This window comes from Phoxinus phoxinus, assembly GCF_949152265.1.
Source record: "Phoxinus phoxinus genome assembly, chromosome: 1".
Taxonomy (NCBI): Eukaryota; Metazoa; Chordata; class Actinopteri; order Cypriniformes; family Leuciscidae; genus Phoxinus; species Phoxinus phoxinus.
The window spans coordinates 27,438,617-27,462,485 of NC_136876.1; the positions used below are offsets into that span (position 1 = coordinate 27,438,617).

Consider the following 23,869-nt stretch of genomic DNA (forward strand, 5'->3'; position numbering starts at 1 on the left):
TTTAAACGTAATATTTGATGTGTTGCACATTGTCTAAAAACAATAAGTATGGATTTAAAATATTTTGTGATTGTTTTTAAATATTTAAAATTGAAAAATCTTAAATACCCAAATTAGGATTTCTAATCCTTTAAACCAACATATGAATAACCTACAAATTTCCCAAACTTCCCCCCATGGGTTTCGTGCTTCAAGGATAGCTGCTGTTTTATTCAATTTTTCAGCTGTGCTTGTAGGCCCTACTGTCAGGGTGGAACATATTTCTATAAAAAAATAAAATAAAAATAAAAATGTATCCAAGCAAATCATATATTGTGTGGTTTTAACCAATTTAAAAGACACTGTTTGTCATCTTCTCAATTAGTCTAATTTACTGAAAGACACCTTCGAAAATCGATCACATTTAGATGCCCAATCATCAATAATCTTGAAGGAATATCAAAACAGCCAGTACAAATACACTGTTTTATTTTTGTTTCCAGTAGCTGAGAAACAGGATTTGTGGTTGGAAATCAAATTGCATTGAAAAAGCAAAATCTCGAAAACCCCTCCCCTGAAGCCTTTAATTGGCTTATTTATACCTATGGTACAGTTGAAATAAGGTACTACACTGCATTAAGGAAAAACATCCCTGATTGCTTTATAAGAGAAAGAAAAAAAGTTACATCATCTAAATATCCTGCTCTCTGTCAAGTAAAACAAATCAAAGTACAATTATATATTTATAAACAACAACAAGTCTATTAATAAAGTCTTAATCTCAGTGTTGCTGCAAAGCAAAATGTGGACAATCTACCAGCCTTGCTGAGGAGATGAGAGATAATAGAAAGGCCATCAACCAAAAGGAAATACATCAACTTTTTGCTTCTTTTTTTTTGACGCCATACATACTTAGTTCAAACCCCCCACCCAAAACATATGCAATATCTATCAGAAAAGAGCGATATTATGATTATATTATGGTTATGATACTTGATTTGAGACTGACGATAAGATGCCAGATGAGGAATGACATTGATTTTTCATGTTATGTTGCCACTGCAGTGATCTGTATGTGACAGTTAGTTCCGTGATGCAAAAAAGCAGTTGGTGTGTAGCGCGGTCGACTACATCTGTCTATTACTCTAATTTTTCAGTGCTAGTCTCCTACATTGGCTAAAATGGTTTCATCAGCAATGAAATACACACCTTGAGTATACACACCTTTCTGAGCATCTTAAGCATTGTTAACCAAAGATTTTTTTTTTTTTCAAACTAGGCCACCATATAGTTTATATCAGTGTCTAATCCTGCTCCGTGAATACTAGAAACTTCCAGGCATGCATGTTGAATCTTAACTCTGCAGGACAGTGACTGAGTATGGACACCCCTTGTTTATGTTTTTTCTTTTCCTTTCATATGAGAAGACATTTAATCTACACGCTTAACCAAAGATTACCTGCTTATTTAAATAATTGTAGATGTTGCTACTCTGCTTTAAATTACAAAACTATTCATTTCAGAACATATAAAGCAGGCGAAAACAAACAAAAAACAACTAATGTCAGTGTCTTTGAGCCAGCAGAGGACACTAGTGTATTGCTTTGCAATATTCTTATCCCCTATGAACATTGAATAACTAGTATTTAGTGAAATGCGCCACCTGCTGGAACCAGTGATATGAGTTTGAGGCAAACAAAATTCTTAAATCCTAATTACAGTAGCAACTCCGTTGAGACTTAAATGGATCAAACTTTAAATCCTGTCTGGCAACTCAGAACACACAGTTTGAAATGGAGGGAGGGGAATGAAAAGGACAACAGATCTATAGACGCAAGGGACAAGTTGAGCTGGCAAAGCAAGATCCAGGAGCAGAGTGCGACGCCCAGTGCTTCATAACCCAGATAATGCTAACTAGCAAAAAGTGAAAAGAAAAGGACAGATCAATAGGACAGATAAGAGTAATTATGTTTGAGTAATCAAACAGGTGAACTGGAGAATAGCATAATTGGAAGGCAAAGGGAGACCGAGTTCACTGTTGAGAGGCAGCAAGCAAGTTGGAGACAAAGAGAAAATTATTAGGTGAACAATCTCGGTCCTTCTCAGCAAATGTCAACTTTGGTCAACCCTAAAAGACTACATTCAATCCACTTTAGTTAAACAAATAAAACCAAAGAAAATAGAGAACAGGACAGATTCGCAACACCTGAGGAAGAGTCATAACTTGGGAGAATGGGACACAGTAAGATAGATAGTACAGGATTTTTAAATAAAGTTCTCTTTATTGATAATTGTCTTTCAAAAAGACACTAAAAAAACACACATAGTAAGCAAAGAATTTCAAAGCTTTTGTTGTGATCAATCTACAAAAAAAAAGGGGAAAAGAAAAGAAAAAAAGGAAAAAGTTCCAACATGATTGATTGTTTTAAATCACTGGATCTCTAAATGGAAATTATGCACCTGTGACAGTCTCTCTCTACCTCACACTTTCTCTGCACATCCATTCTCCCTGCGTGTGTGTATACATTTATCACATTTCACTCAGACTGGCTCTCTAACTAATGCAGGATGTGCAAGTTCTGAATGCAGGAGGGTGTCAGGACATAAACAGTAAGGGGGACTTCACCCGCACCTCTCGACCTGCCCCCCTTTGACCCCTCTGTGTCTCGATCTTTCCCAGAGCCTGGCTGGGAGTTCAAATGTAGACTTCGTCTAGGCTCCCTGACAGAGACAGGTGGAGAGATGGGGGCAATGAGCGGTGGAGGGGAGGGGAAGGATGGGTGGAAAGACAAACACAGAGCCTAACAAACATAACCGATGCTCACACACGCAGTCTCGTATATATAAACACACATTTGTAAAATTACATGAAGAAAAGAAGAAAAAGAAAGATAAAAAAGAAAGAGAGAAAAAAGGACTTCAACCCTGGGTACTGTTTTGCTTTATAGCCATTTGGAGACGGAAAGAAAGAAGGGAGGGAGGTAGAGAAAGAGTAGGGAATTTTCAGGAGAGACGACGTTGGGGGTGGAGGGATCATCCAGCGGGTGTTATTTCTTGGCTTTTCCACCCTTGGCTGAATTTCGCGGCGGGGTGACTGGACGTCCTGAGCCCATTCCACCTCCTCCACCGTAGTACAGCTTCTTATCAGCTGGCTTAAGGATCTGAGAAAAAGACAGAGGACGAGAGTGAGCAACGGCGCACGACAGCTCACAGACTTCCAAATATAGACACGTCCTCCCACAGAGAGAGCGCTTTGGTGCATATAAGCTCTGTTTCAAAATCTAGCGAGCTACCTACATAGGGACCATCCTAACCACCACAGAACCCAGCGACTGACTAATTCAAAACTACTGATTTTTGTTTAACTATGCCAGCTTCTTTGGCTATTTTCATAAAAAAAATATTATTGAAATAGAAACGAAAGATATTTAAGGCCCATTTCCCCCCCAAATTATAAAAATAAATTAACTTGATTAAAAATCACTACAATAATGACAGACAAATGTGCCTGGTTTCCACACCATTTTGCTAATGTGACTGCACATTTAGAAGGAGCAATCTTAGATGGTAGTAAGGTTACAAGTAGGTTGCCTAGTTTTTTTACTTTATGCTGAGAGTGTCCCCATGATGCCTTCATCTGTAGGCAGTGCGCTAGGTTTTGGTACAGAACAATAGAATCACTGTAAACGCAGAAAACAAATGTTCCCGGAGATGACCTAATGCAAATCTACAGAGGAAGTTGGCCAGACCGTCAAATTATACTTTATGCATTTGCAGAGAACCTGGAAAGCCTTGTAATCAGGTATAGGCAAAAGAGAGGGAGGAGAAATGACAGCTCATCTCTTACCTGGAAGGAACACATGAGTGTCTCATCCACACTCATCATGGCCCCGGCGTTATCAAACTCGCCACAGTAGTTGGGAGCGGAGAACAGGGTGACTAACTGTCTCTTCGCAAAAAACTCATAACCATCCTCCACCACCTGCACAAGATAACGTCACATTTTGTAGTCTATTAATGTTACAAGGCTTTGTTAAATCATTCCTACAACATCAGAACGCATACTAACCTGATGTGCCCTGCATATTAGGTCCATGTCATGTTTGTGAAGAAATTTGGCCACCACGTCTGCACCGAAGGTGAAGGACACACCACGGTCATTCTCTCCCCAACCTAGCACATCTTTGTCTGGGTCGGCCCAAAGCAGGTCACACAGCAGCCCCTGGTCAGGCACATCCGTGGGCCGCATGACGCGCCGCACCTGCTCCATTGACTGCAGGTCTGGAGAGAGGCCTGGAGCAGAAAACAATTCATTATATTTCACAGTGCACTTCTTTTTTGCATCCAGACACCGTGGGGCTTTAAAACAGCACAAGAAATTACAACACATTTCTAAACAGCTTTACAAGCAAGATGAATCAATTATGTCAGAATCCTTCAAAATGTTATAACAAAAAATTAAATATAATTTTAGAACAAATATTTAATATAAAATACCATTAATATGTCTTGCTTTCAATAGAAGACATGACTAAAAGTAAAGGATTGCAATTCAATAAGTGAGTCGAATGTTAATTCAGTAACCATGATTCAGGATTCAGTCAACTCAATCAGTAAAGGACCCTAGTAAAAAACAAACCTACACCAAAATGTATTAATACATTTCCTACTAAGTATAACACGAGCCGAACCGAGTCGAGCTGGTACTGGTAATGGAAAAGCACCATAAGTAAGGTCTTTATACACCACTGAAAACAGTTATGGATCTTATATTGCATTTCTGTCAATAGATCCCCAGAAATAATACACATTGCACCTTTAAGTTTAAGCTGCTTAAAGCAAAAATCTAAATATATACCGTAACATCTTTATATGAGCACTCCATCTGGATCTTTATATTTAAAAGAGTTCATATTTACTGCATTTCATTGCTAAGCACAGCAGATATTGAGGATATGATGATTGTCACAAAAGAAAGAAAAAACTAATCAATTACAGTTCATTTCCAGAGCAGATTACTCCCACACTCATTTGCAAAAATACACTTAAATGAAGTGTACACAAAACTCTGTCTTTTTATGAGGACTCTAGTTAGTCCCCTGGTGTGTCGTTGAGATTTCGTGCCAATCAAATGAACCAAACTTTATGGTCTCCCAGTCATATGGCTATAAACAGCAATATTTTAACTTATCCAGGGAAATTGCAAAGTCAATACAGGAGTTATGGCAGAACATTAAAATTGCCATGGGGACAGAAGACCTCTGCCTGCACTCACCTCCATGGCAACAGAAGATCTTCTCGTCTACAATGGCAGCCACAGGTAAACAATTGAAACAGTCTGTGAAGGTCTTCCACAGCTTAATGTTATACCGTCGCTTACCTTAGAGGATAGAAAAAAAAGCTTATGAGCATTCAAAATCATGAAATGTGTATATGGGAAAGGAATCATAAGCATTTATTCAATTGTAAGTAGGGCTGGGCAATATGTAAAAAATATTTTGTCTAATCGCCTTAAAAAAACACTGCGATATCCAATTATATTGTCAATCCAATAGGCCTATAAGCCAACTGTTTAAATTCACTTAAGACAAAAATGACTGCGTTTATGGGCATATTTGGACATAATGTGTATTTGTCCGTGCACTATATGAGAGGTGGCCCTCTGTGCGAGCTTTGGCTGTATGCGCAGCAAGAAAACAGCACGCATGCAGAAGTGTTCTCTTTGGTGCATCTTGCGCTTAAATATCAAGAATTGGAATCGATTTTCTATTCTAACCCTACTAACTGCTAGCCTATAGAAAATACTTAATTCATGCTATTGCATGAGAATAAATGCATGTATGCCAACTATGCAGCTATGTGAATTATACATGTCATTATCGTATATTGTCGATGATCGTCTGGTAACTGACTGTTATAATCAACATCACGATACTTCCAAGACATTGTCATCAATAATATGCGTCATATCGCCCAGCCCTAGTTGTAAGAGATCAAATTCAGAATTTATACTGATACCTACACTCATCATAGAAGCCATATATACGGTTGATAGAGGCGCACTCGTGATTGCCACGCAGAAGGAAGAAGTTTTCAGGATATTTGACTTTGTAGGCCAACAGGAGGCAAATGGTCTCTAGAGATTGTTTCCCTCTATCCACATAGTCGCCCAGGAACAAGTAGTTGCTTTCAGGAGGAAAGCCCCCATACTCAAAGAGACGAAGAAGGTCATAGTACTGGCCATGAACATCACCTGCACACGCAACAGAAAAAAAATTTGTTTAGTATAATAATTTCCACTAATTAAGATCTGAATTCCTTTAAAGGGGTCATATGATGCGATTTCTTATATTCATTTTTCTTTGGTGTGTTGTAGCTGTTTGTAACCAGAGAGATATTCTTTGTAAAAGTTACATCTTTGCAAGTACAGTCTGGCGCTTTTGACTCACAGACACAGCCTGTAAGTATTTTTGCATATTTTAAGAATTTGCTAAAATATGGATAAATTATTCTGAGTTTTGAGCAGTATAGAGTAGCATTTGTTTGTCATTTCTACGATCACAAATGCAGACATGGTTTTGTGTTTACATAGTGATCTCTCCCCCTTTACGCAACGCGTAAAAAGACAGTATAAGTCATCATAATAAACAATTATGTCCCCAATGAAATAAACCCATACCAATCTGATATGTTCTGGTCCAGTCACACTGGCAAAGTTGATCAATCAGTTTGGTCATCTGCATTTGCCAGATCAGTTTCGGGGTCGAATTGATAAGGTAGTATCGACAGGACATTATCGCCTGTCGTTATTGCTATGGGAGCTGATGTTCCAAATATGGTATGGGGCGTGACATTTCCGTCACTCGCTTAAGGTATTCGGGCCAATCATAATGCACTGGATTGCAGGCCAATCAGAGCACACCACGCTTTTCAGAACGATGAGCTTTGTAAAAGTTTCAGAAAGGCGGGGCATAGAGGAGCAACAATAATGTACGGTATGTGTAAAATAATAACTTTTATTTAACCTAAAACAGTGTAAACACATTGCACTAAACCAAATACACAAAATACTGTTCTTTTTAGAACCGTCATATGACCCCTTTAAGGTTTTCCATGATCGTGGGAAGCCTGTAGGACTAACATACCACAGATCTTGAGCGGTGCTTCCAGCTCCAGCAGGATCGGCTGGCTGAGGAAAATTTCTCGGGATTTGAGACAGAGGCCGCGGATTTCACTCTCTGTCAGTTGTACGTTCTTGCCTGGCCTGGAGCCTTTAACTGGAAAAAGCACAAAAGAGACAAAATGAGAAAAGGAGGAATCAGGCCAAAAAATAACAAAAAGCAAATGTGCCAGATTAGACCCTGTTATCAGAAAATAAGTGTTTTTAAAAACTGTGAAAAGCTAGAGGATGAGATGCTCTTTGAAATTATGGGATGTACAGAAAAGTGACGCACAGACGTCAGTGCACTCAAACACTAGATCATGCGTCTCTGGTGAAGCAGGAACCCCAACTGCGCAAGACCCGGCAAAGGCATTTACAGAATTTAACAGGTTTGTTAAAGCAGTCCTTAGCAGTCCTTAGTCTACACACTAGCACAACCGCACATATGGCAAAAAAACATGGGTCAACAGACCCCCCCTCCCCTCAAAAAAAGAGATTTGATGGCGTGCTGTGACGGAGGGTCTAAACAGACTGTCATCTCACAGATTGCAGACCTGTGGTATTATTCAAACATGCCCTTTTAGATTGGCAGCATGCCGCGCTGTTCGGCGAGTTTAGCTGGCAGCAGCAGAAAGCACATATGATGCATCTGGAAAAGAGAAATATTGCCATCTATTTGGACAGAGCTGAAGTGGCCATCTCCGAGGTCACAATGGCCAAAAATCTGAAATGATGCACCCGTACATGGGATGTTCAGAACGTAAAAATAAAAGACCCAAAGGCATCCCTGCAGTTGTAGTCAAGCCATTGTTGGATTTTAAATATACATTTCACAAGGCTTGCTTCAGGCAAGAAATATTGTAGCGTACACCGAGCGTATCCCGGTGACTCACATAATCAGGCAGTTATGCAAGGATTTGGAAAATGGCTTATTTGTGCAATCACAAAATCGATCCAACCAGCCTACACCTCAAAATAAACGTTTAAAGAATGCTGCTTTACACAAATTAACCAAGGACACACAAATAGTCAGTACTGAAATGTTATGAAATCACAATGCCCACATCATACAAACTGAACAATGTTACTGCCAAAACAATTTTACAGTGCATGACAAAATTCTTCTTTGCATCCACCCATCTCTACAGAGGAGGTCTCATTCAACGTGACAGTCCACAGAGAAAAACAGCTGGCTGACTGAATGTTCACCCACACTGAATACATATTCGTGCAGCTGTTTAAAAGACACCTACAGCACACTTCACAGTGTAAAGTGAAAAATTCCTGCAAACCATGCAGTGTCATATATATATATAAAAAAAAAAAATATATATATATATATATAAAATTGTAATCATGTTTAGCAACATTTGTACTTTATTTTTGATCAAATAAATGCAGCCCTGGTAAGCATGAGACGTTACAAAAAAATTTTTTTTTAAAAACCTTACAGACTTTTAACTACCGTACTTAATGTCGTTTTTTTACCGTGAGGATTCTTCAAATATGCATGCTACGGCACTGACACTGAAGTCTGTAAACGATGCTTCTAATACTGCAGAAAGATTGTATGCATCATGAAGATGTATTATAAGAATTGAAAAACTAGTTACATTTCCTTTATTTTAATATAGATTTGGTACTGAACTAACTAGTTTGTTTGACATCGTGTGCCATTTTCTGTGTGTGCACAAGATCTATATTATTCACCTTCTCATGGGTTTATTGTTTGTACATTTTGATAATGCATATTGTATAGTTGCTACTACTTTGTCACAAACAGCATTGTGTTTGCATCAAAGTTACCTGGGAAGCTACATTTCACTTTCTCCCCTGCACAACAAAGGAGAGATATTACACTGAATTTGACTTTCATATTAGGGAAGAAGCACTTTTTTTTTTTTTACTGATAATAACTGACGTTAACTACCTTGGTTTCATTTTAATAGAGGACTTTAGAGCAAACAAATCAGATGATGTGCACCAAACATGCACCAATAGCGAGGCAGCACCATTAACAGTTAGGTGGGGTCTCAAAAAAGGAGGCCTTTAAGGTTTCAGCACTTGAGTGATCTGAGGGCCAGGACAGTGACCGGAAGCCTGTCAGCTCAGCCAGTGAAAAGTGGGTATAAATAGGATCTTGCCGCTCGTCACTTTAAACCCAGATTAAGGCCGGCTAATGCCCAAACAGCACTTGCTCTAAAGTTAGTCATGGGGCCAATAAGCATCACAGAGATTAGACCCAACACAAGGTTGGGGGTGGACCTATATGACAAACAAGCAAATAAACCACTCAAACAATAACCAGTAGGTGTTCTAAGCAAGGTGTGCTAAATTCCATAAATAAGTAGAAAAACAGTAGTGCAGAGAACAGTTCAACCACCCACCAAATAGGGGGTGTACTGGGTTGATAATCAAATAAACTATTTGAACTGTAGCTCGTAGGTGTGTTAAGTCCTTTAAATAATCACAGAGAACAACAACGGCAATCAATCAAATTTAACAAGAAGTTTGCATCTATCCATCTCATGCGATGGGTAAATAGTCATGCTAACAGTCCAGTGCTTAATCGTCATGAAGACGGTCATCACACGGACATCCATGTGTTTTCCCTCGGAATTTGCAAGTTCTCAGAGGTGATACCCTCTACACTTAATCCAATGAAGGCAATGAGATAGAGGGACAATCTGAGGAGAAGAAAACAACTTATTTATGTGACACCTCAACAGAATAGCAGATGCTGGGAAAACAGCAACCAGCATAAAACAACCAAAAGCAACAGTCTACGTGCAAAAGTTTCCTACATGTCACCTGTAATCAGAACAATTGATTTTCCGTTGGTTGGCCATGAGGCTTTGGGAGTTTGGGCACAACAGCGCTGCAGTATAGAACAGCATGAACCAAAAGGATCTAGACTTAAAAGCTGGAATCACTGAACATTCCACCGAACAAGTCTTAGGATCCAGATTTTTTTTTAAAGGGTACGGCTTGTCAAAAGAGGCACCGCTGGGTTCATTAAAAGGGAGGATTAAGTTATGCAACTTCTAGTAATTATTTCCAACCTACACAGTAACCCAAGAAAACTTTGCGAAATAGGACACTGATACGTTCACTGTATTATAGCCTATGTGTATTGTTGAGCACAACCTGCCTGCATACAGTCTGACCATTTCTGCATGTCAGAGCAATGCGCTTTTTTCCCTACCCTCAAAATTACTGACAGCAACAACTTGGGTCCAGAGAACAGCATCGTACAGAGAACAGCATAAGATAACACCGTTTTGATGTTATTTTATGTTATGTATTTTAGAGTTATTTACTACTTATGGACATTCTAATGGTTTTGAAAGTGCTTTATAAATGAGTTGAGAACAGGAAAACATAACTCAGCCACTACTCACTAAATATTCCCTACATTTATATAGCCTAATATCAGTGTATATATGACCATTATAGGCACAATAAATTAATATAGGCCTATATAATATCTATATGAAATATATAATAGTGATTTCTGTGTAACCTGCAGAGCAGCCATAAAAAATATCATCCTCAGGAGAATCAGGACTTCGTATGAAGGCCTCAAGCTTTGAGGGAAAATAGGACAGCAGGATTACATAAGGAGATTTATATACAACTATTATCAGGCGTGTTTATTTATTTTTTAACTGTGATTTACAAGGCATAAAAAACAAGGTTTACACAGCCGTGCTACCAACATAACCCAAAGCCAATAGGTGAAAGGTACGAGGAAAAGGTTTTCTTTTTATGACTGTGTGTGTGTGTGTATTTTCCTTTTATTACATATAAAAAATAAAATACTAGAAAAGAGACATTCAATTGCATGCCAAATAAATAAAATGGAAACTGTTCAATCACTCTTGCGATGGCAGACCACATGACCCAGCAGCCAGCACCATCAGTAATTGTGATGTCTAAACTTCACTCATGAACAGGCCCACACAGAATCTGCAAATACATGTAATTTTGTGGAATGGATTAAAATATGGCAAAATGTGTTAAATGGAGATGAAAGCACAATAAAACAAGCCAAAAATATTTAAAAGGGGTGGAGATTTGCATGATTTTTATGAATGATGTATTCCGCAGAAACTAAAGAGGCCTCTGTGGACTTCTCGGGGCTCAGATGCTGTGTGGGCCAGCTTACGACCTTGCTCAACTTCCTTTGCTACGGAAACGGCTGGAAAGATGGTACATAGTTTACAAAACGGCCTGAAGCATTTCCATCTTGCAACACACGTTTGATGCGAGTCAGATATTTAATAAACTCCTTGCTTAGGTTTATTAAGCCCATCTGTGCTATGGTTCACAATGTTCACCATCAGTAGGCATCGGTAAGCATTACGTACTAAAGACATTTCTGGTGCAGCCAAAGAGAAAATGGACAAATTCTGTTCCTACCACCCAGCAGATCCTTGATTAAAATCTCAACCGTTAAATTACAACAAAGTATTTTCTGAAATATTTCAACTCTGTAGAAATAAATATCAAATTGTAAAACATTACACCAACAAAAAAAACTTGAACAACATTGGGCTTCCAAAATAATTAAACTCTATGGAAGGGCTAAAGTATTTACAATCAGTGCAACTGCATGCAACTAAACATTTATGTACAGAAATGTTCTCTTCAGATAATAAATAAAACAGCTTAAATTTAAAATATCCCAGGCAAAAAAGAAAGTGATCACGTTTTCCACGACGTATGCCATGTTGTGAAGGCCTCTATTGTGAAGATCACTTGGTAATGCACTTCCACTAACTACATCCTCATTAGTTAAAGTAATCCTATTGCTGCAGGTTTTAATTAGACACAGGACTTCCCCTGCAGAAATTGAAGGTAAACAACTGGACACAGATAGAAATAAAAAACACTTGAAATACCGGAACAACAGTAATGTTAGTCATTGAATTAAATATTCTTAACATTACGAGAATATAAAAAAGAGCATACACTTGTCATCTATACATGTTCTTTATTATGACATATGTGACTGACTATAAAATCGCAGGCAGCGTTTTAGTAAATTAGTGTAACGTTAGACTGGTTGTTGGCTAGTAACTGCAATTTCGCTCCACTTCCCCCGGCTTTTTTCAGAGCACAAAATATGATTACTACTATTCTGTAACACGACATACATGCAATACAAACACAAAAGCAAAAGTATTTGATGGTTTTACACATTCCATTTCGGAGAAACAGTTAATTTTTTTAAAGATATTTGAATTTCTTCTCACCTTCCAGGAGACGCTGTATTATGGAGTCAATGTTTAATTTGTCCGGCTCCGCCATTTTAGTGGATTTCTGTAGGGTTTATTCAAACAGGTCGAGTCTTCCGTTTTCTATTATATTGGTGGTTGGTCAAAAAATAAGGCCCCAATCCGAAAAAGCTAAGCGTATAAAAGATATCGTTATGGAAATGTGAATTTACTGGCTATATTTCCTTTGTCGTTTGGTTGATAGCTAGCTGCTAACGCCGTTAGCCTGATGGCGCTAGCTATTGCCTACCCGTATTTAAACACCAGGAAATGGTTAATATGGTACAAAAAACGCCCAGATATACTCCTTCAACCCTTCTTTTGATTATTTTTATGTCCCGTGAACATCTAAAATATTCAAACTGTCCCTATTTTCCGTATCTTCACAACCCCCCTTCTCTCATCGTCTACGGAACTTTAAAAAAAGACCGTGTTGATGAAGAGCGAAATCAACGGAGGCTGATAAGGCCCGCCTCTGCTTGTAAATGCAAGGAAATGATTGGCTTACATCTCACATTTGAACTGAGGGTGTGCTCATTCATTGGCTAATGTTCACTCACATCTCATTTCCAGAGTTCCACCCCGAGTTGTAAAGTAATGACGTCAATGAGGTGAAAAAGGAGAGTGCGGGTGAGGGGATGTTCATGTACTATGAAATTGCTGCCACTTATAATGTACTATAGTTTTATAGACTATATGTTTTATGATAAATAATAGTTTAAGGCGCACATTATTATATCGAGGCGCTGACACTGTGATTCAAATTGTTAAATGACAGGTTTGCTCGTGTTTCTGGATCATTTTCTAACACACTAGCGCCCTCTATTAGACGTTACGGAACACCACACCTCCTTTTTCTTGAGAGAGTTTCCCGTTTGCAAGTTGTACTGTTTGATTGCTGTAAAATAAACCAAATCACGGATGGTCAGTTTCAGTTTAGTTTTTATTCTGGTGATGACATTTTCAAGTTGTGTTAATGTGTGTTAAGGTGTTTGGCCTGGGCACCTATTTTACACCATCAGGTTTGGCAAGGCAAGTTTAGTTAACCTAGCACATTTCATACACAATCAATGGTAATTCAAAGTGCTTTACATAGAAGTAATAAAATAATCAAAGGAAATAAGAACAGTTTAGAATAAAACGGAAATAAAATACAGTGCAAACAGTGGCACAGTGCCTATTCATAAATGCACAGCTAAACAGATGTGTTTTGAGTCTGGATCTGAATGCAACTATTGTGGACAAAGACGATTTTGCTCTATATTTTGATGAAAAAGGCTCAAATATTTTTGTGACCATTTTCTCAAACTATCTATTTTGCACATTTTTACTGACAACAACAGCTTAAAATAGCCACACAAAAATGTGGTTTATTGTTTTGTTTTGAGGCTGTTTTTAGTGTGGATTAATGCAATTCTTGTTGAAATATTTAATCTATTCCATAGAAAACAATTGTAGAATTAGTTTGAATACAATAAAAGCCAGATGTGTTTCTAAGGCTTTATGGCCTATGTGAATGTGACAACAAAGGTCAAGATGAGAAGTTTGTGCAGCCACTGAGCAGTTTTGCATAGTCAGGGATTTTCTGGTAAACACCAGACGATGTGAAAGATTATAAGAACATTGTTAAGAGGTGTCGCGTGGAGGTGTCTTGCCTCTGGGAGTTGATTGGCCTTGGAGAATGTTACATTTTGCCTATGAAAGAGGGTTGACCATCAATTAGCATAATGCCACAATTAGAGAGAAAGGCAAAATATGTGGAACTTAATAGTGGGAACAGGAATCTTACCAGACTTATGTAACAGTCTGTACATAGCCTATCTTATGTAAATTGGTTATTGCGAAATAACAGATAATAACAAGGTATAATAATTGCAAATAGTATAATAATCTAATTTCTGTAGCTCTGATCCTGACCTTCTTTTGCAAGGAAGAGAAGACAATTTCCCACAACATAAATTAGAGAAGACAATTTTCCACAACATTCTCAGCTGGCCAACATGGTATACTTGCCTAGCTGCCTACTACTTACCAAGGTTATTTTCGTAAACGAAAACTGGACTAAAACTAGGCCTACTGGTCAAAAAACATTTCACAAAAAGTGAAAAACTAAAACTAAACTACCAGTTACTGAAAAACTAGGCCTAACTGAAATAAAATGATAATGAACAAAAATAGATCATCGTTTTCGTAGGCCTAATCGTTTTTCATAATAAGCACATATCCTGTACCGGAAAATCACGTTTTTCCATACCACCGCGATACTTTATTTTTCAATGTAAAGTAAACACGCACTATAGTCTTTTGGAGAGTCTCGCGCATGACTACGTTTGTATGAAGGTAAATGAGTAGCAAAACTCGAGAGCACGTAGATGTGAATTTGAGAACTTGTACAATAAATATTTGTACTTGTATGCTCAAATTTACACTCACAGCTTTGATGTGAAAACCTGTAAAATAAAAATCTGAAGTTGAATGTTGAAATTTGTACTCGCAGAGAATAGTCACAAACCTGTATTCTGAATTTGAAGCTGCAGACAAGTAGTCACAAATGTGTAAAATGCCATTCACAAAAATACAATGGCTGACACAAACGTGTAATATATATTTGCACTTCTTCTTACATTCATATTCCCAGTACAACCTCAAATAGGCACTTGCAACTCCTCAAATCTGTCACTACAAGTTCAAATTTCGCGCCTTGACTTTTGCTACTCTTTTCGCGATATAGGCCTATGAGGTGCAAAACTGACTTGTGCACTTGCAACTCAGCGGCGCGAGAGAAGGGGGGGCGGGGGCGGGGGTGTTTAAAGGAGCCGTTCTATTGGCTGGCGCCTAGCCAATGAAATGGGTCTTCTATTGTACGTGATGATTTGTTTTTAGATAAACTTGATTTAATTAATGATTAATGCAGAAACCAATCGATTAGATCTCTTTTTGTTAATATTTCTTCTCCTCCATCTAAATTTGTTTGGGTTATGTTTCCCTCATTTGAGTGGGAACAATAGGCCTATATGTTATCGATTTGTTTTTGTCAAACTAAATGGAGTATTTTAAAACAAGCAGCCTTTAAAATGCAGTTTGAGTCTGTAAAGTTTTTAAAAAATCAAAAAGCCCAGAGATCTGTATCTCTGCTAAATGAATTTAACATAGCCTATGTTTGTGATGCCCTTTATTATTATTATTTTTAAATGTTTGTTTGTTTCTTTTTATTTAAATTATTGTTGTGTTTCAAGTTATACAAAATGTGAAAATGTGTATAAAAAATTAAAATAAATGTGACAAGAACTTGATATTGATTTCTGTAATTTTGAAAACTCAAAAACCTTAATAAAGTAAAAAAAAATAAGGTGGATAGATATCCCTCATTTAGCAAAAAAAAAAAAAAAAAAAAAGATGCCTTTAGACTGATATTAATATAAATAAATTATATTATCAAACTCAGTAAAAATAAAAAACACACAATTCGTTATTATTAATAAAACAGGCAGCAGGTTTATTTGCACTGAATACAAATTTGCTTTCTTATGTCATATTCTGGGCTCGTCTGCTTTATAGTAGGCTATGCTTAATTACTTTAGTGTTTACTGAGTTAAATAATATCATTTATTTATTTAAAATCAGTCTAATGCATTAAGCCATGTTAGCGTCCACGAGGAGGCGGGTTTCGTGACATCATCACGTACAATAAAAGACCCATTTCATTGGCTAGGCGCCAGCCAATAGAACGGCTCCTTTAAACACCCCCGCCCCCGCCCCCCCTTCTCTCGCGCCGCTGAGTTGCAAGTGCACAAGTCAGTTTTGCACCTCATATATCGCGAAAAGAGTAGCAAAAGTCAAGGCGCGAAATTTGAACTTGTAGTGACAGATTTGAGGAGTTGCAAGTGCCTATTTGAGGTTGTACTGGGAATATGAATGTAAGAAGAAGTGCAAATATATATTACACGTTTGTGTCAGCCATTGTATTTTTGTGAATGGCATTTTACACATTTGTGACTACTTGTCTGCAGCTTCAAATTCAGAATACAGGTTTGTGACTATTCTCTGCGAGTACAAATTTCAACATTCAACTTCAGATTTTTATTTTACAGGTTTTCACATCAAAGCTGTGAGTGTAAATTTGAGCATACAAGTACAAATATTTATTGTACAAGTTCTCAAATTCACATCTACGTGCTCTCGAGTTTTGCTACTCATTTACCTTCATACGTTTGCGGCATTTAGGTTAAAATTAGTAAAACTTTTAAAAGCCCCGAGACCTTGCGCTTTTTCTCCATTCCACTGCCGGCATCTCGCGTTTTTCAAAGCAAAAACGCTTTCTGTGTGAACCAGCCCTAAGTAGCAGAAATGGCCAAATAAGTATTTGCAACGCTATGTCTAATCCCACGTGATGGGTAAGTTTAGGGGCGGGGTCGGGTGTAGGTCAAGGGCTGATGGGGTATGTGAAAAAAAAAAACTTGCATCACAATAAGTTGTGATTATCAAAACATTTGGTAACTTATTTTTATTAAGTTTACTGACAACATGTTACAATGTTTAGCTGCATGGTTACAATTACTGGCAGGTTACTGTAGTCTATACCGTAATTTACTGCTTGACAACTTGATTCAATATCGATTCATTTTGATAATTATTAGTTACAGTAGATACGATGTTAAAAAATAAATCACTAATGCTGTAAACAAAGAGAGCCCAAGGCTATTTTTATTAAAGGTTAAAAATAACACCTTAAAGAAATATAATGCGTTCTTTATTAGGCTATAATAACAACTTTATAGTATGTTAATGATATAAGTAAAAGTATATGTAGCCTAATATAGTGGACATATTAATGATGTAAATGTAACTTATGTGACATTGTTCTAGCTTACCTGTTTTATTGACTTCTTACCGCAGTTGAAAAACACTGATTGATCCGAGGCATATGTAAGTTTGGGTTTATTTACTAATAGTAAAGAAAAGCAGAGCCGAGAAGAGAATTGCGTAATAAAATTGACAGAATCTGAGAGCTGATACTTTATTTTATATCAAAAGTAACCTGCTCTGTCTTGTCTGTCGTTGTCAGTGTCCTCTTTGCTTCGCGATTTTTTTCTGCGTGAGAAACTGGATGTGTGGCGTGAGAGCGTGTGAAAAGGGCCAATTGCGTGAGTCTCACGCTCAATGCGTGAGAGTTGGCAGCCCTTAGATAACCATCTAATCTAATAAACAAGATAGCACACATATTAGACACTGAGCAGAAAACGGAAAAAATAAATAGCATGTCTAGCCCACAAATAGACGAAGGCCTACATTTTCAGAAGTAAACTAAATATCATGAATGAGTGTAACTGTGAGTAGTGATATTAAAAGATACAATAGATAAAAAAACATAAACTGATTAATGCAATAATATGTTTGAAATGATTAATCATAGAAATAAAATAAATAATAATCATATGCATATTTTTAAACAAAATTATTTTCATCTTTAATATGAATGAGTTTGAATGAATCATTTTTACTTTAAACTGCATTTGTTTGGTTCTTTGTTCAATCTCAAATTATTTAATTTGTATTATTAAGAAGTTTGCACAAGAGTTAATTGTAAACTGCGAACATTAAACTAAATGCTGAAATTAAATGTATTTAACTGGAAATGTTCTGTTAACTCTGCTAAACTATAATTACTAAAACTAAATATAAAAACTAAATAGAAATGTTTTCACAAGATAAAAACTAAACTGAAACTAACAAAACCATTAATTAAACTAACTAAAACTAATCTGAAATTTAAAAATGATATTAAAGGGGTGGTTGATTATGATTTCACTTTTCTAACTTAAGTTAGTGTGAAATGTTGCTGTTTGAGCATAAACAACATCTGCAAAGTTACAACGCTCAAAGTTCAAACCAAAGGGAGATATTTGCTTTTAAATAAATAAAAATGTAAGGACTACAACAAACGGCTGATAAGGACTACACAAGCTTCCTCCTGGGTTAGTGACATCACAAACCCAAAATTTACATAAACCCCGTCCCCGGGAACACGATTTATAGATTATTATCATGACAGAATATGCTAATCAAGAAGATAACTACACATCCGCGACCAACTAACCATTCAGAAATGTCCTGTTGCATTCTATATGTTGTCACTTCTTCTTTAGTCTCTCCATCTTTGTTTGACTCCGGTTTAGAGAGAAAGAGAGAATCCATATGAATTGAGCGGTTTGGTCCAAATTTTCGGAAGAATGTATAAATAAAAAAATTAATCAACTCACACAGTTGTGGGTTGGAAGCTCAAGCATGTTCACTTGACAGATATGAGAACCAATGAGGTCCATTCTCGTGTTACAAAGCACGTTTGAGCTCCGCAAGAGTTTTGTTCTCGCCCGTTAAGCAGGTTCAGTTCAGCTTCTGTTTATGTTTGCTAATCAATTTTTTTGTGAATAAAAGTCTAAATTCAATGTTCATCATATAAAATTATCGTGACTCTTCAGAAAATTTGGACTAAACCGCTCAATTCATATGGATTAGTTTAACGATCTCTTTATGACCTTTTTGAAGCGTCAAAGTGGTAGTTGTGCAGCTGTCAATGGAGGGACAGAAATCGCTCAGATTTCATCAAAAAGATCTTCATTTCGTTCCGAAGATGAACGAAAGTCTTACGGGAACGACATGAGGGTGAGTAATTAATTACAGAATTTTCATGTTTAGGTGAAATATCCCTTTAAGACATGACAGTGTCTCATGTAGACTCAAGATTCTTTTCATTTTAGATTTTATCAATCAATGCATTTTCAGGCATAACTAAAACTCATGGTCATTATGTTTGCTGATTACTTTTTCTAGAATTTTTCACAAAAAAAGAGAGACACAATGATTAAATAAAAGTCAAATAACTAATTTAAATAAATGGTGTCATTGGAATTTCCCTCATATTTTTCTTTTTCAGCATTAGAATTACCTCATCAGAAATTCTCTTAAGTTCACAAAAAAAGAAACAGACAAGAGAGACTGTGAGACCGAGAGTCGTGTCGTAATCTTTCTTATACCTTTCCTTCTCCTGGCTCTATTTTTGTTCCTTAAACTTTGTAAAAAAAAAATCAATCTCTTACATAGTTTTTTAATGAATCCATTCTTGCCCAACCCAGATGTAGCCATACTGTAGCCCTTATGACGAAGTGTCTCCCAATCCCGATGTTTCACAATTTAAAGCCCACCCACTCTAACTTGTTTATATTTTTCATGTGTGGTTTCAATGGTGACTGGGCAGAGCTTATGAGGAGAGGGCATGAGGTTGTTTTTGAGATGTCATTGTGACAGAAGATTCAAAGAATTTATGATTCATAGTATCATGATGCTGGACCCTCCATTTGCACATAAACGTGACATACAGTGGGGAAAAAAACTAGTTGTATGATAGAGTATGTATGAATATTTTGAAAAAAAAAAATCAAACATGGACCTTCTCTATATAAAAACCAGAGGAAGGTGATACAAAAAGGGATGAAGAAAGCAGAGTGAAAAAGAACAAGTCCAGTCTGGCCTTTTCCTCTTTACCAACCCGCCTCTGTCTCATACCCCACCCATTGCATTCCTCTACAAAAGCAGCCCCACATCCCAACACCTGCATTAGAGGTAACCGTTTGGTAAGGTGGGAGACAAACTTAAAGACCAACTGAAAAGAAATTGTCTTCAAAGAGATACAATAAAAGGTAATGTTCAAACTTTTTTTCCTTTTTGGAAGGTTACATAAATTATTTAAAATGAAGGATAAATGATTTTATATAAGGTGGTGCCTTTGAGTATTGTGTTATGTCCAAGTATGTTGAGTAAGGCCTGGCAGATATCCATGTTTAGATGGGTTTTTTTTAAAAGTGTATGACATTGTTAAAATGTTTCATGTTGTCTTTGTATGTAACATGATACATAAAACGTTATATTACAAAAATGACTTGAAGCACGTCATATTGAGAAACAAAATAAACCGGTAATGTTTCACTATGGACTTCTCTTTCTGTTAATATTGTTATAATGTAACTGACCTGAAAACTGGACAGTATAGCATATGAATACATAAAAAACTAAATTCTTCACTCATTCAAGATTTTAGCTCAGTTAAGAGCAGAATTATCATTTGCTTAGATGGAAAGAATACAATTTTAAAGGAGCTGAACAACATGTTAATTGCTCAGAGAGCTGTTGAATGATTCACGGTAAACTAAAAGCAGCCACAATTACCGTTAGTCATTTTGCTGGTGCCCACGCACAACCTGTTCACCCCTTCCCTATCCATCCTTCTCACCAATCCATGGTGCTTTGTGTTGAGTAGGAAGATAATACAGTGCATAGTGGACTACGGGGTCTTCACTACAGTCCACACATTCTAACAGGAGTTTTATGAATCGGCCAAGAGCAAATCCTGAGGAAATATAAGAGAAGTTCAGAGAGATTGACATGAATAAAAAGCCACAGACATTTCAATAAAAGAAGTTACACTTTTTTTCCCCTGCATCCGAATAGTGGATAGTAGTTTTCCCCCTGCAACCCCTCTCTGGGAGTGGCCGTTCACTATAAGTGCAGATAAAGATTGTTAGAACCTGTTGAGACTTGAGGACTTTGCTTCATGATGTGCGTTTTCTTAGCGTTGATGTTTTTTTTTTTTTTTGCTGTAGCCCTGAGATACAAATTCTTGTATGAGCCTGTCTAAAGGGAGGAGCCATTGAGTTTCTGTGCAAATTCGTAAGCACTAGACTAGAATATTACAAAACATACCACTTATCAACCACACAAACAGGTAGTGAACAGGAAACTACTGGTTTTGTAGCCTACCTTTGTCATGACATTTTTTGGTCTTTCAGTTTTAACACCATCTGTCTGACTCTTTCAGAATGGGCTCCGCTGCTGTACAGGTCGTGTGTGTGGCACTGGGAATTCTAGGTCTCATTGCTGCGGTCGTGACCATTGCTGTTCCAAGATGGAAGGTTTCTGCCTTTATTGGTCAGAACATTATCACTGCACAGGTAAACATTTTGGTTAAAAGAAAAATAATATATATATATATTTGAAATTTATAAAGAGATCTTTTAACAGAATAACTGAAGATTAGGTCCTATCAAGCAAAATGATACAAAAGCACCATAAAATGATCTATGGCAATCTATATGATATATTCTGAATCTCATGAAGCCATTATATAGCTGCATGTGTATGAGGAAGAGAATGACATTTTCACTGTAAATGGTCTGAGAGCCGTGATCAATATTCATCAGAAGTATGTTTTCAGTGTTGTTATTGCTAATACAAACAGTCAGAAATTGTTTGCAAAAATTAAAAATAAAGCTTACATAAAATAAAATATAAATATTAGATGAAATATTTAAATGAAAATGTTGCTTTGGCAATCAACTGAAACAAAATTACTGAAATAATTAAAACTGAAATAAAAATGAGTAAAGACTAGATGGAAATATTGGTAACACTTTAGTTAAGGGTCCAATTCTCACTATTAACTAGTTGCTTATTAGCATGCATATTATTGGCTGTTTATTAGCACGTATAAATCACAATGACTTATTCTGCACAAAAGTCGTAGTTAATAGTTAGTTGATAGTGAGAATTTTTCCCTAATCTAAAGTAACTGAAATATATATCTTTTTAAATAATAATAAAAATGCCAAAAAAATACAAAATTACTAAAATACCTAGATAATGCAAATATAGTGTAGCTTCATTCAGCATGTATACACATTCACGATTGTCAGAACTATATGGTTATCCGGACCACACGTGTGACTTTTAGTCCCGTATAGTCATCCCTGATTGGTCTAAGACTGTCCTAGACGTTGTGTGCACCCTCCGCTAAACAGAAGTGAGGCATGACGTGTCGTGTAGCCTATTTAAAGTCGGAATGACACAAGTTGCAATATTCTTTTCTTCCTTATTGTGTATCCGAATCCGAGTGAAACAGCTTTTTGAACAAGAAAGAATTAGTAGGACGTGACTTCATTTGGTCAATTGGGATTTGATTGGATCGTTGGATGACTGTGGTCAGAGCCGGTTGTGGTTTGCTACTGCTGTGATGTCATGTAAGTGACAGGTTGATCCCGCCCTCGAGCCAGTAAACACGTCATCAGAGAGGAGAAGAGATGCCGCTGCAAAAGGGAGAGGAAGTTTTTCTGGTTAAAGATTACGAGGGCACATGAATTTAAAACATGTGCACGAAACAATCATTTATAATAAATTCAGCAATATTCCATAAAAAGTAAGATTTCACCATTAAATATTCCATAAAAATAAGATTTCACCATTAAATATTCCATAAAAATAAGATTTTTCTATTCAATATTCCATTAAAAATAAGATAGTTAATTTTGATTTCATGTTTGACTTTAATCATTATAATATTAGATTATATAATGCGTCATTCATACTTTACACAGAGAGACGGAGACTGTCTGTGTACTTAGTGTATGGAGCGGCATTCGGTTATAAAAAAAAAAATCTTGAAAGAATTATGTGGATGGGAGGGTATATTTCATATTTTGTTATTTGACGATATCTAAAACTAACTTCCCTCAGGCCATATTTTCCATGAATAACCTGTAGTAGCCTTGGCTAAATAAAGCTAGATATTTTCTCTCTCCTCACAGGTTCAGGAGGAGGGCTTGTGGATGGAGTGTGTGGTTCAGAGTACCGGACAGCAGCAGTGTAAGTCCTACGACTCGCTGCTCATCCTGAGCTCTGACCTTCAGGCGGCCCGTGCCATGACCATCATCAGCTGTATGCTCGCTGTCCTGTCCCTGCTCATTCTGTGCGCCGGAGCCGACTTCACAACCTGCATTGAAAACGAAGATGTCAAACCCAAAGTGAGTCTGGTGTCCGCCATTGGGCTGATCATCGCGGGCTTGTTGCTGATCATCCCCGTCAGCTGGGCGGCTAATAATATCATACGCGACTTCAACAATCCACTGGTCGCCGCGTCTCAGAAAAGAGAGTTGGGTGCATGTATCTTCGTGGGCTGGGGAGGAGGAACCCTGCTCCTGCTGGCCGGAGGCCTGCTGTGTTGCTTCAGCAGACCCCGCTCTGAAGGATCGAGCGGAACCGCCAAATACTACAGCAATAGCGCATCTGCACCAAGCAAGAATTATGTGTAGGCTAGTTTAGATAAAGAAAATGTGTTAAACTAATAATAAGTACTCGCAGTAATTATAGCTGAGTCTAAAATGAGTTAATGTTAGTAAGTAGTCTTTAGTAGTTGGTAGGAAATTAGAAAAACTTAAATGGGAAAAGGTCAAGATCTAGAAAAATGTAAATATTACTTGTTTCATGAGTTCACATAGAAATACAATGAAATAGCTTTTTAATGAAATAGTTTTTTTTATCTGTTACAATTTATTGCTGCGATTCCTCAGTGCAGCTAATAAACTGTGCACTTAATTCAGGGATGTGCCAAGCTTGCTTGTGT

The 23,869-nt window shown here is 37.1% G+C and overlaps 2 protein-coding genes across 3 annotated transcripts; one reads left to right on the forward strand and one right to left on the reverse strand.

The window, feature by feature from the left end:
* Positions 1 to 446: 446 nt before the first annotated feature.
* ppp1caa (protein phosphatase 1, catalytic subunit, alpha isozyme a) lies at positions 447 to 12,985 on the reverse strand. Its single transcript, XM_079625273.1, has 7 exons — positions 12,400 to 12,985; positions 7,125 to 7,256; positions 6,002 to 6,232; positions 5,255 to 5,359; positions 4,049 to 4,272; positions 3,827 to 3,961; positions 447 to 3,140 (listed from the first exon to the last, which is right to left on the reverse strand). The coding sequence occupies exons 1-7, from the start codon at positions 12,452 to 12,454 to the stop codon at positions 3,027 to 3,029; spliced, it is 996 nt and encodes a 331-aa protein (XP_079481399.1). The 5' UTR covers positions 12,455 to 12,985; the 3' UTR covers positions 447 to 3,026.
* Positions 12,986 to 19,990: 7,005 nt separating this feature from the next.
* cldni (claudin i) lies at positions 19,991 to 23,563 on the forward strand. 2 transcript variants are annotated; one of them, XM_079625303.1, is made up of 3 exons: positions 19,991 to 20,117; positions 21,293 to 21,425; positions 23,055 to 23,563. In XM_079625303.1, exons 2-3 carry the CDS (start codon positions 21,294 to 21,296, stop codon positions 23,556 to 23,558), a joined length of 636 nt encoding a protein of 211 aa, XP_079481429.1. In that variant the 5' UTR covers positions 19,991 to 20,117; position 21,293; the 3' UTR covers positions 23,559 to 23,563. The 2 variants fall into 2 exon arrangements, with proteins under 2 accessions (XP_079481429.1, XP_079481430.1); XM_079625304.1 differs by having other exon boundaries at positions 20,034 to 20,117; positions 21,078 to 21,425.
* The last annotated feature ends 306 nt before the right edge of the window (positions 23,564 to 23,869 follow it).